Source organism: Trachemys scripta, chromosome 1 (assembly GCF_013100865.1).
Source record: "Trachemys scripta elegans isolate TJP31775 chromosome 1, CAS_Tse_1.0, whole genome shotgun sequence".
In the NCBI taxonomy this organism is placed as follows: Eukaryota; Metazoa; Chordata; order Testudines; family Emydidae; genus Trachemys; species Trachemys scripta.
The window spans coordinates 343197826-343208410 of NC_048298.1; the positions used below are offsets into that span (position 1 = coordinate 343197826).

The 10585-nt window shown below is 45.7% G+C and overlaps 1 protein-coding gene across 1 annotated transcript; it reads left to right on the top strand.

Moving 5' to 3' along the window:
* The first annotated feature begins 414 nt into the window (after nucleotides 1-414).
* LOC117873009 (olfactory receptor 52E4-like) lies at nucleotides 415-1362 on the top strand. Its single transcript, XM_034761964.1, has one exon. The coding sequence runs from the start codon at nucleotides 415-417 to the stop codon at nucleotides 1360-1362; it is 948 nt and encodes a 315-aa protein (XP_034617855.1).
* Nucleotides 1363-10585: the final 9223 nt, after the last annotated feature.

Sequence of the window (10585 nt, forward strand, 5' to 3'; positions counted from 1 at the left end):
CTCCCTATCCTGACTCTCATTGCATTAAGGAACAATGATGGATAACCAGTATACGAACTTGTGATTCCTGCTGGTGCTTATGAAGGTTTCTCCACCACAAAGTATAGGAATTATTAATGCAGGGAGCACCACAAAATATGGAATGGGATTTAGTAGGGTCATTGTTCATAGTTATTTTCTCTGAATAATGAAAATGTAATTTTTCAGTGTATGAAGAGTGATCAATCTGCTTCTCTCATGAGAACAGCCTCCACTAGTGCATGCAGTGTCTCATATTAATGCTGTCTCTCCATTCAGGCATTTATACTGTGACCATCACCCGAGATCCTGAGGACACACAGGAAGTCAGGGGGACGTGCAGTACATGCAGGAGACACCCTTATGCTCAGAGTTGGACGTCATCTCACCTACTCTATGTCAGCTTCCAACACAACCGGCTTCACCATCCCCTCCACCTTTATCCTACTTGGCATTCCTGGCCTGGAGGCAGCCCATATCTGGATCTCCATTCCCTTCTGCGCTATGTACGCCATAGCTGTGTTGGGGAACTTCACTATCCTGTTCATCGTGAAGAGGGAGCCGAGCCTCCACGAGCCCATGTTCTATTTCCTCTGCATGCTGGCCATCACCGACTTGCTCATTTCCACATCCACTATGCCCAAAATGCTGAGCATCTTCTGGTTCAATTCCAGGGAGATCAGTTTCAGTGCCTGCCTCACCCAGATGTACTTTGTTCACTCCTTCTCAGTGATGGAGTCTGGAATCCTAGTGGCCATGGCTTTTGATCGCTATGTGGCCATTTGCAATCCCCTGAGATATTCCATGACCCTGACAAACTCTGTTGTGGCCAAGATAGGCCTGGCCTTGGTACTGCGCAGTGGCATACTCACATTACCCTATCCCTTCCTGGCGAGCCGGTGGCCATATTGCAGAACCAATGTCATCCCCCACTCCTATTGTCGACATATAGCTGTGGTGAAGTTGGCCTGTGGTGACATCCGCATCAGTAGTTACTATGGCCTGTTTCATCTTTTCTCTGTGACTGGAATGGATGTGTTTTTTATCACTGTGTCCTATACTCTGATCCTCCGGACCATCTTCCGCCTCCCCACAAAGGATGCCCGGATCAAAACTTTTGGGACCTGCATCTCTCATCTTTGTGCCATCTTAGCTTTGTACATCCCAGATTTCTTCTCCGCTTTCATGCAGAGATTTGGCCACAATGTGCCACTGCATTTCTTTGTTCTCATTGCCAATATGTACCTCCTGGTGCCCCCCGTGCTCCACCCCATCATTTACGGGGTGAGGACCAAACAGATCCGGGGCAGGCTGCTCCATCTCTTTACACATAAAGAGACCTAAATCTTTCCTCCATGTGTTCTGGATCTCAAATTGAGCTCTGTGCAGAGCTGGCTGGTACACCGTGCTGGGGCCTCTTCCCTGAGTCACTTACTGGACAGACAGAGAGACATTAAACCCTTCCCTGTCCTTACTGTGCTGTGTCAATGTGATGAACTGGGGAGTCAGTCTATGTGCACTACACTGGGTTGCCACCATTCTAATTGCTGGTAGCTGGATCCCTGAAATTACAATCTTGCTCCATCTCTACTGTCAAGCCTCGACCCTGCTGTGTGTCTTCTCCCCAAGGTACTGCCCCATCATCTCTAAAACTGAAATGTTCACACATCTTATGGCAAGTCACTTAAGGGACACTGGTTAGTGTTAAAATTTAAATGTGTATTCTTACTTTATTACTAACCCTGTGGAGAGAGAGACCCCATCAGCACTCCTGGGATCTATCTCAGCTCTGGGAGGTGAATGGGGTATAATTTGTTACAGCAGAAAGCAGATACATCTGGGGTCTAAATAAAATCAGAATGGCCCATGGTCCATGTAGCCCAGTGCCAGGTGCTTCAGATGGAATGAACTAAACATGGCAATCATAATGTGGTTCATATGGAGCATAGGAGGGGTTGGATGGGGCGGTAGGGGGCAGTCAGGGGCAGGGGTTCCGGAGGCAGTCTGGGCACAGGGAGAGCGATAGATGGGCAGGGGTCCCAGAGCGGCAGTCAGGAAGGACAGGAGGGGTTGGATGGGGCAGTGGGTGCTGGTCAGGGGACAGGGAGCGGGGGATGGATGGGGCAGGAGTCCCAGTGATGCTGTCAGGGGACAGGGAGGGTTGGATGGGGCAGGAGTCCCGGGGCGGTGTCAGAGGGCAAGAAGCAGCTGGTGCGCGGATATAGGGTGGGGGCTGGGCCACGCCTGGCTGTTTGGGAAATCACAGCCTCCCCTAACTGGCCCTTCATACAATTTCCAAAACTCAATGTGGCCCTCAGGCCAAAAAGTTTGCCCACTCCTGTTCTATTTCCTAAACATGCCTGGTAATTAACTACCTGGATTAACATAAGGTTATTATCCATTAAGGAGTTTATTGAGAATTCACCAGAAACTTTAAAGAGACATATAGAAAATGATATTATTACACCCAAGTTCCATCTAATAATATTTCCTTTTCATCTCTGAATTAACCGAATACAGCTTTAGACAGGAATCCATTGGTTACACTATTAACCTCTAACAAGCTGATGGTAAATGTAGACTACGACAGTCATGAACTTATTCCAGTTCTTTAATAATACAAGTCTAAATTTCAAAAGTCTAGCCTACTTAAGGTGGAATGGCCCTAGTTACCATTTACATACTTTTCTAACCTGACTCTAAAGGGTGAATCTGGGTCAATAGCCTGCAAGTTGCTTAACTCTTTCTGGCCATGTGTCACACAACCCCTTTTGCAATTCCTGGGGCTGTTTACTTTAGTGATCATGTGACCCGAAAAGGAGAAACTGGTAACAGAGTGCGCCCAAGGGGGAGCTGAGGGAAGTAATTGGAGAGTCTGGGGGAGCCAAGCCAAAGCTAGCCTCAGGGTCTTGGTGCTTGGCGTGCAGGTTTCTGCTCCCAGAGGGAGGCACTAGAATGGAAGCTGCACTGTGAGACTGGGCCTAGAAACCCAGAGCCAGAGGCAGGGCCTGAACAGTGCTGTGATTCAAAAGCTCATGGGTCTTGTTTGTGTGACGCAAACACGGTTGGCTGGTGAGCTTCCAGCTGTATGAGCTTAAGTGGTGCTGTGACAGCAAACCTGGAGCTGCTACACAGATATGGAAGGGGAGTGGGCCTGGCCTCTCTCTCTCTCTCTCCTGCTGCACTTAGGTCCCACTCTCTCTTTCCTTTGTAACTCCCCCCCCACACACATGTGCCTCTTCTTCCTGTCACTTCTAAGTCCCTGGCCATTGCCAACTAGCAGCCTGCAGTTGTGGCAGCCTATAGTCTAGCCTACTTGCTTGACTATATATCTTTCCTTATAACTTTCTTATTTTCTTATGGGTTTGATTATTTGTTTTATTAATAAGTTTAGAGATTTATATTAGAATATATTTCACCTGTAACACAAGGGAGCTGCAGGCCACGTCCTGCATGTTGAGCTAAAGCAGGTAGCGTAATTGAAAAGGTGTGGGGGAAAGTGCAGCCAGAACCTTCTCTTGAAGTTCTGGAGGAGTTGGAAGAGGGGCTGCAACCTTGTGCATTCTAGATAGGCATCCGCCAGGGTCTGCTTCATGCTACAAATGGGCAGGAATCTGGACGAGGGGTGAACTGTGCCATGTACATGCCTGTGCTTATGGCTCCATGAAGGAGCGACCAACAGATATCCCCAATGGGCAATGGGATCAGGGTGGAGTACTTTCTGGCCCACCGGGGTCCTCACCCTCCAAAGGTAGTACTAGGTCCCGCCACTTGGTATCAGGGCATCTGAGGAAGTGAAGCATTTAGAGCATGAGCATGTTCCCTTGGTGGAATTCAGAAATAAACAAGCTGCAGGACGTGCAGCCTGCATGAGTTAAGAAAGCGACGAGGGTTGGGGGGACCCAGAGATCCTGGGAGGCGGGGTGAATGGGGAGCATCCACTTGTAGGACCCGTTCAAGGAAAATCTGAGTGGTAGACAATAAGGTGGCCCCCACCTCCTTCAATATGCGCAGGGGGGTCTGAAATGTGAATAGCCCCAGGTCAGCTCCGAGATGAAAGAGGCCATCATGGCCACTAAATGGTGGGCTGAGAACTGGGCTGGCCAAATGCTGGAGGAATAAGTCAAGGCAAGATGGAAACAAAATACATCCATGCAGTCCAACCAGGAGTGGCAAAACAGATTGACCTCCACCCGGACTTAGGTAAAAATGGAATTGTTATCCGGGTGATGGATGCACCAGATGTCCAGCAGGGAGTGATGATTGATGATCTCTCTGAGGATGCCTGCAGCAGACTGGCTGCTCTCGATCCCTGAGCAATTCTGGTCCTCAAAGATGGTATTAGAATCCCCACCAAGGACCGGGCACTAGTGAAGATCCAAGGTGCCGAGGAAGGCATACACCTGTTGATAGAAACACACCAACTCTGTGTCTGCATTCAGGGGGTAGACAGAACAGATTCAATGTCAGCATCTCCACACAGGCCTGGAGGTGCAGAAGGTGACTGGGATGACCTCAGCAACTCCCAGCATCTCAGGAGCAAGGTCAAAGGAAAACAGGATGAGCACTGAGGTTTCTAATGTATACCCAGTCCCCCCACTCAAGCCATCAACTAGTCTCAATGGCTGGATCCTTGTGGGTTTCCTGCAGGCAAACCACAGAGTACCCTACGTCACAAACAAAGGAAAGCAACTGGCAACTGTGGAGACCCACCCTAGAGCCTCTGGTGTTCAAGTTGAAAAGGTGTTGGCTTCATTCTGAGGGCTGAGGAAGATCCTCGTGGGCAGGAGGATCCCCAGCCAGCATTACAAGAATCGCTTCCAACCTGAAAGGCTTGTCACAGAAGTTGCGGGTCCACAGGTAAACCAGGATGTTCTACCTCCCAGTTCCCCTCCACTCCTCCAAAACAGCCCTCATGGCCAAGAGGACAAGATGGAAGTCTTCCCAGTGCTGGAGAGGGAGCTTCACCTTACCCTTGAAACCACAGGTGTCCACCAGAAAATGGTGAAACTCATCCTGCAGCACAGTGGGGGACTGGGTAGTGGACCCATGATAATCCTCTGGCTGAGCCCCTGTTATGACCATGTGGCCCACGTGGATGGGCAAAGAAGAAGACCACCAGTGCGGCGACTGCACTGATGGTACCATGTAACCTCTCTCTATCTCCAGAAAGGGAAAGGGAGGTGGAGGGAAGAGAACAGCCCCTAAAAGGTCAGGGCGGGGAGACCAAAACCCGCCCCTTGTGGTTCATCAAGGACAAGGAAAATGAGACAACCTCGGGCAGCAGCAGTATGGAAGATGGGGTATGAATTCATCTAGTTATTTTAAAACCTGTATTAATCTTGGCCTTCACAACATCCTCTGCCAAAAAGCTTCACAGGTTGACTGTGTGTTGTGTGAAGAACTACTTTCTTTTTGTTTGTTTTAAACCACTGCCAATTAATTTCATTGAGTGACCCCTATTTTTCGTGCTCTGAGAAGGAGCTAAAAACACTTCCTTATTTACATTCTCCACACCATTTATGATTGTATAGACCTCTTTCATATCCCTCCTTAGTCGTCTCTTTCCCAAGTTGAAAAGACCCATTCTTTTTAATCTCTCCTCATATGGAAGCTATCCTGTACCCCTAATCATTCTTGTTGCCCTTTTCCATAACGTTTTCAATTCCAATATATGTTTTTGAGATGGGACAACCAGATCTTAAGGCAGTATTTTAGGTGTGGGCATACCAGAGATTTATATAGAGACAATATGATATTTTCAGTCTTATTCTCTTTCTCTTTCTAACCAATTCCCTGGTGCACACTAAGTGGATGTTTTCAGAGAACTATCCATAATGATGCCAAACTCTCTTTCTTGAGTGGTAACAGCTAATCTAGATCCCACAATTTTATATGTATAGTGGGGATTATGTTTTCCAATAGCCATCACTTTGTCCACAACTCCCTGGAGCATATATTGTCCCTCCTGCAATTCATGGCTTCTGCTGCATCTGGAATATGTCTATCTGATGCAGCCATAGCTCTGCAACCCAAAAGTTTTTTTCCACCCTTGTGCCTCTTTTCTGCCCCAGCTTCTCCTGACTCATCCAGTCTCTTTGGTTTTGAAGGCTGAACAACAGTTCCTCTCTCTGAGCCCTCTTCTGGGAAGATTCCACTACTTCCATGCCCACTTCTCAGCAGAGCACCTAGAAGAAACTGGTTTCATCTGTCCAGCTGAGATCTTGTTAGGGCTAATAATCTTTAAGATGAACCTATTTATAGACAGATGCCTCCACCCCAAACTGCTGCCTCTAAGCACAAGGTGTGTGAGTGAAGAGAACAGGAGAATACTAAAACCTAAGGATACAGACAGTTCATACAGTCACACGTGCGTAAGTAGGGATAAAATAGCTCATCAATGTGCAGTGGCAAGCAAAAAAGCTAACAATGTTTGGCATCATTAAGAAAGGATAAATAATAAGACAGAAAATATCATATTGCCTCCATATAAACACCTGGTATATCCACATATTGATTACTGTGTTCATATCTGGTCACCTCATTTCAAAAAAGATAAATTGGAATTGGAAAAGGTACAGAGAAAGGCAACAGAAATGACTAGGGGTACGGATCACCTACGTTCTATTGGTAGATCAATCCATGGCTTTTAGCCAGGATGGGCAGGGATGGTGTCCCTAGCATTTTTTTTTTGCCAGAATCTGGGTCTGGGCAACATGAATCACTTGATGATTTCCATGTTCTGTTCATTCCCTCTGAGGTACATGGCACTGGTCACTCTCGCCAAACAGGATTTTTTAGATGGACAATTGTTCTTACCCAATATGAGCATTCCAATGTTCTTATGTAGTCTCAAGATTTATCTGCCCCCCACTGGAACCCACTCCCCTTCCAGAGCTGACATAGAACCCAGGAGTCCTGACAGGGTCCCTCTCTCCACCGAGTTAGTAGCAAAGTCAGAAGAGATTATGAGATGGTCAAAAAGCCACGATTCCACAGTCAAGAAAATGGACATCTTTGGCTAAAAACCTGGTTCAGTGGCAAAGTGAAGGCAAAAATTAAGGAGGGAAAGCAGCATATAATACATGGGGGAAAAAGGGGGAATAGATGACAAGCAATACAAATTGGAAGTTATGCAAATTCATAAGGGATGTTAAAGTCATCAGGGAAAAATCCATGCTTGGCAAGGCTTAGGATCACATTAAGGATGTTTTTAAGTATATTGGGGGGGGGGGGGGTATAGGGCGATGAGAGGAAGAAAGGAAACATGTTAGTGTTGCAAAAAAGGTAGATGTGTTCAAGACATTGTTTTGTTCTGCATTTGGAAAGAAGCAGAAAGGGGTACTCATATCACCTGAGGTGAAGAAATACTTTCCAGTCCACTAGCAGTCAAGAACGGTGTTAAACAGTATCTACAGTAGAACCTTAGAGTTATGAACACACAAAGTGACCAATAGAACTGACTGATACACTTAACATATGCACTACTGATATTGTATACTCTGCCTTTTTAATTGAATATTCTCCCCTACTAAATGAAATCCTTCAGTGAAATCAAAGTCTATTTTCCATAAACCATGTTCTTAACTGGTATTAATTATATTCTAATCTTTTTCGGAACTAATCCGTTAGTAGCTTTACCATTGTTTACTAAAATTGTCAAATCTGATTTTTTTTTAAACTTTCCCTTTATTTTTAATACAATACAGAACTGTCCCGGTTTTTTTGTTTGTTTGTTTTGATTTTTGGTTTTTTTGGTGTTCTGCTGTCTGATTGCGTAGTATTAGTTCTGAATGAGATGTGTGGTCGATTAATCAGTTCTATTGGTCACTTTGTCTTTGTTCATAACTCCAAGCTTCTATTGTAGATACTGTTTAACACCTTTCTTGACTGCTAATGGACAGGAAAGTATTTCTTCATCTCAGGTGATATGAGCATAGGGTGACCAGATGAGAGGAAGAAAATATCAGGACACATGGTGGGGGTTGCCGGCGGAGAAAAAAAAGACGGAGCACGGCCGGCGGAGCAACAAAAAAAAAAGCAGGAGTGCGAAATATCGGGACAATCGCCTAAATCTCAGGATGTCTGCTCACCCTATATGAGTAGAAAATAGACTTTGATTTGGACTAAAAACTTGCTAACTGACAGATCTCAGAAAATATTTGTCAGTGGGCCATTGTCAGTGAGTGGAGGTGTGTCGAGGGGGTTCTCCAGGGATCAGTTCTAGGCCCGATGCTATTCAATATTTTCATCAAGCATCTGGAAGCAAATAGGAAATCATGACAGATAAATTTTATGGATGACCAAAACATTGGCAGAGTGGTTACAGTGAGGACCCCAAGGCAGGCATACAGATTGGTCTGGAGCATTTGGTGAGCTGGGCCCATGCAAACAAAATATTTTAATAGAGTGAAACAGACTAGGGCACAGTATTATGGAAGGCAGGGACCCTGAAAAGGATTTCAAGGTTTCAATAAACAACCAACTCATGAGTCTCTAATGCAATGCTGTGGCCAAAAGGGCTGATGTGATCCTTGGACACATAATTGGGGGAATGGTGAGTTGGAGCATGGGAAGGATTTTACCTCTGCACATGGCACTGGTGAAACTGACTGCATCCAGTTCTGGGGTCCACATTTCAAAAATGATGTTGAAAAATTGTAGAGATTGGAGAAAATGCCTGACAGAGGGAGAGAGACTTAAAGAGCTTCATCTATCTATTTTATAAAAAAGACAGTTAAGTGGGGACTTTCATGATGAGAAAACCATGGCTAATAATAGGCTCTGCAATCTAGCTTAGAAGGGCAGAACAAGGCTCAGTGGCTGGAAGCTGATGCCAGACAAATTCCCAAGGAGTTGAAACTCTCAGGTAGTGCACTGGACTCCGGGAAGGGATTCAGACAGAGTTCTGAAATAGATCTATTCAAGATCTGGGCTTGGTGAGAAAGACCAGCAGAAATTGAAATCTTCTTAAACATTGCAGGACTTGAGGCAGTGGGTGTCTTTACTAAAATGTAACTAAGGCTTTGTCTAAATATTAGGGAGCACCAAGCAGACTTGATGCAGGTGCTCCTAGTACTGCATACGGAGCAGCTCCATGCCTGCCCCGCTCCCCCCACAGCAGTCCTTGTCCCAAAACTCTTTCCCTTGCACCCCATGTCACCTCCAACACAGTTTGCCCTCTATCCTGTTTCATATCACCAGCAGCTGCCTCCAACACCTACAACTTCACCGTCCAGCCCTGCAGACTCCAACCATCACCCACTTTACTCAACCCCCGTCCACAGGCAGTTCAGCTCAGATGAAGGGCAGCACCCACTGCACGGCACTGCAGACAACAAGGCTGCATATGACACCTTGATATACACAAATCTATATTCTGGATCCCCCCCCACACACCACCTCCCTCCACCCTTCCTCCACACAGCGCAGATGTGTCATCCCTTGTGTGTGTGTCTCCAACATTTGTCTTTAATATTAACAAATACATTTTTCTTTGAAACATTCTTTATTGCGTTAAGTGATAGCAAGCACAGCGCAGAAAAGCAACAGGCACTGCTAGTCAGTGCATCATATGGAGCAATCAGAGATGCCTACTGGTATTGGGACCACTGCACTCCCATGCATGGCACCAAACATGACTGCCTTTCAGTAAGGAATTGCTGCCTCAAGGCATCTCTGATCTTCACGGCCCTGCGCTTTGCCCTTCTAATAGCCGCGGTGTCTGGCTGTTCAAATTCAGCTTCCAGGCATTGAGACCCAGCGGTCCATGCCTGAGTAAAGCGTTTGTCTTTCCCTTAACAAATATTATGCAGGGTACAGCATGCGGTTATAAACATAGGGCTGTTGTCATTGTCCAGATCCAGTTTCCCATACAGTGGGCCTTTAAAACAGCCAAAAGCTCACTCAACAGTCATTCTGCACCGGCTCAAGCTGTTGTTGAACTGCTCCTGGTTGCTGTCAAGGCTCCCCGTGTATGGCTTCATGAGCCACAGCATCAAGGGGTAGGTGGGGTCTCCCAGGATCACAAAAAGAAGAACAGGAGTACTTGTGGCACCTTAGAGACTAACATTTATTAGAGCATAAGCTTTCGTGGACTACAGCCCACTTCTTCGGATGCATAAGTATCTTAGTGACTATGACTACATTGGCAGTCTGGCTTCCAGCAAATATGCCATGAAAAGCCAGGGACAGATTTTAGAAAAGTTAGAGGGAAAATCAAGGAGTTTTGTCAAATTCAAATAAAAGTTTGTATTTCCAAATCCATTATGAACACTAGACTTAATTTTTCAGTGATTCTTGGCTGTGAGCAAACTTTGCCGTATGGTCTCTGTGAGCTTGCACTTTTGTAAAAATAATTATGGTCTGCAAAGTTAATAGCTGTGTAAAAAATCTTTTGCTATTTCAGTTCTTATTCAATTAATTGACTTTCCGCCTAAGTTATAGACACACAACTTCAAAAACATACTACTGGTTATTTTTTACATAATGCATAAGTGGCCAGAATGAATATTAACACAACACTATTTAAAATGTTCCTTAGTAAATTTAGTATCTAATGTTCTTT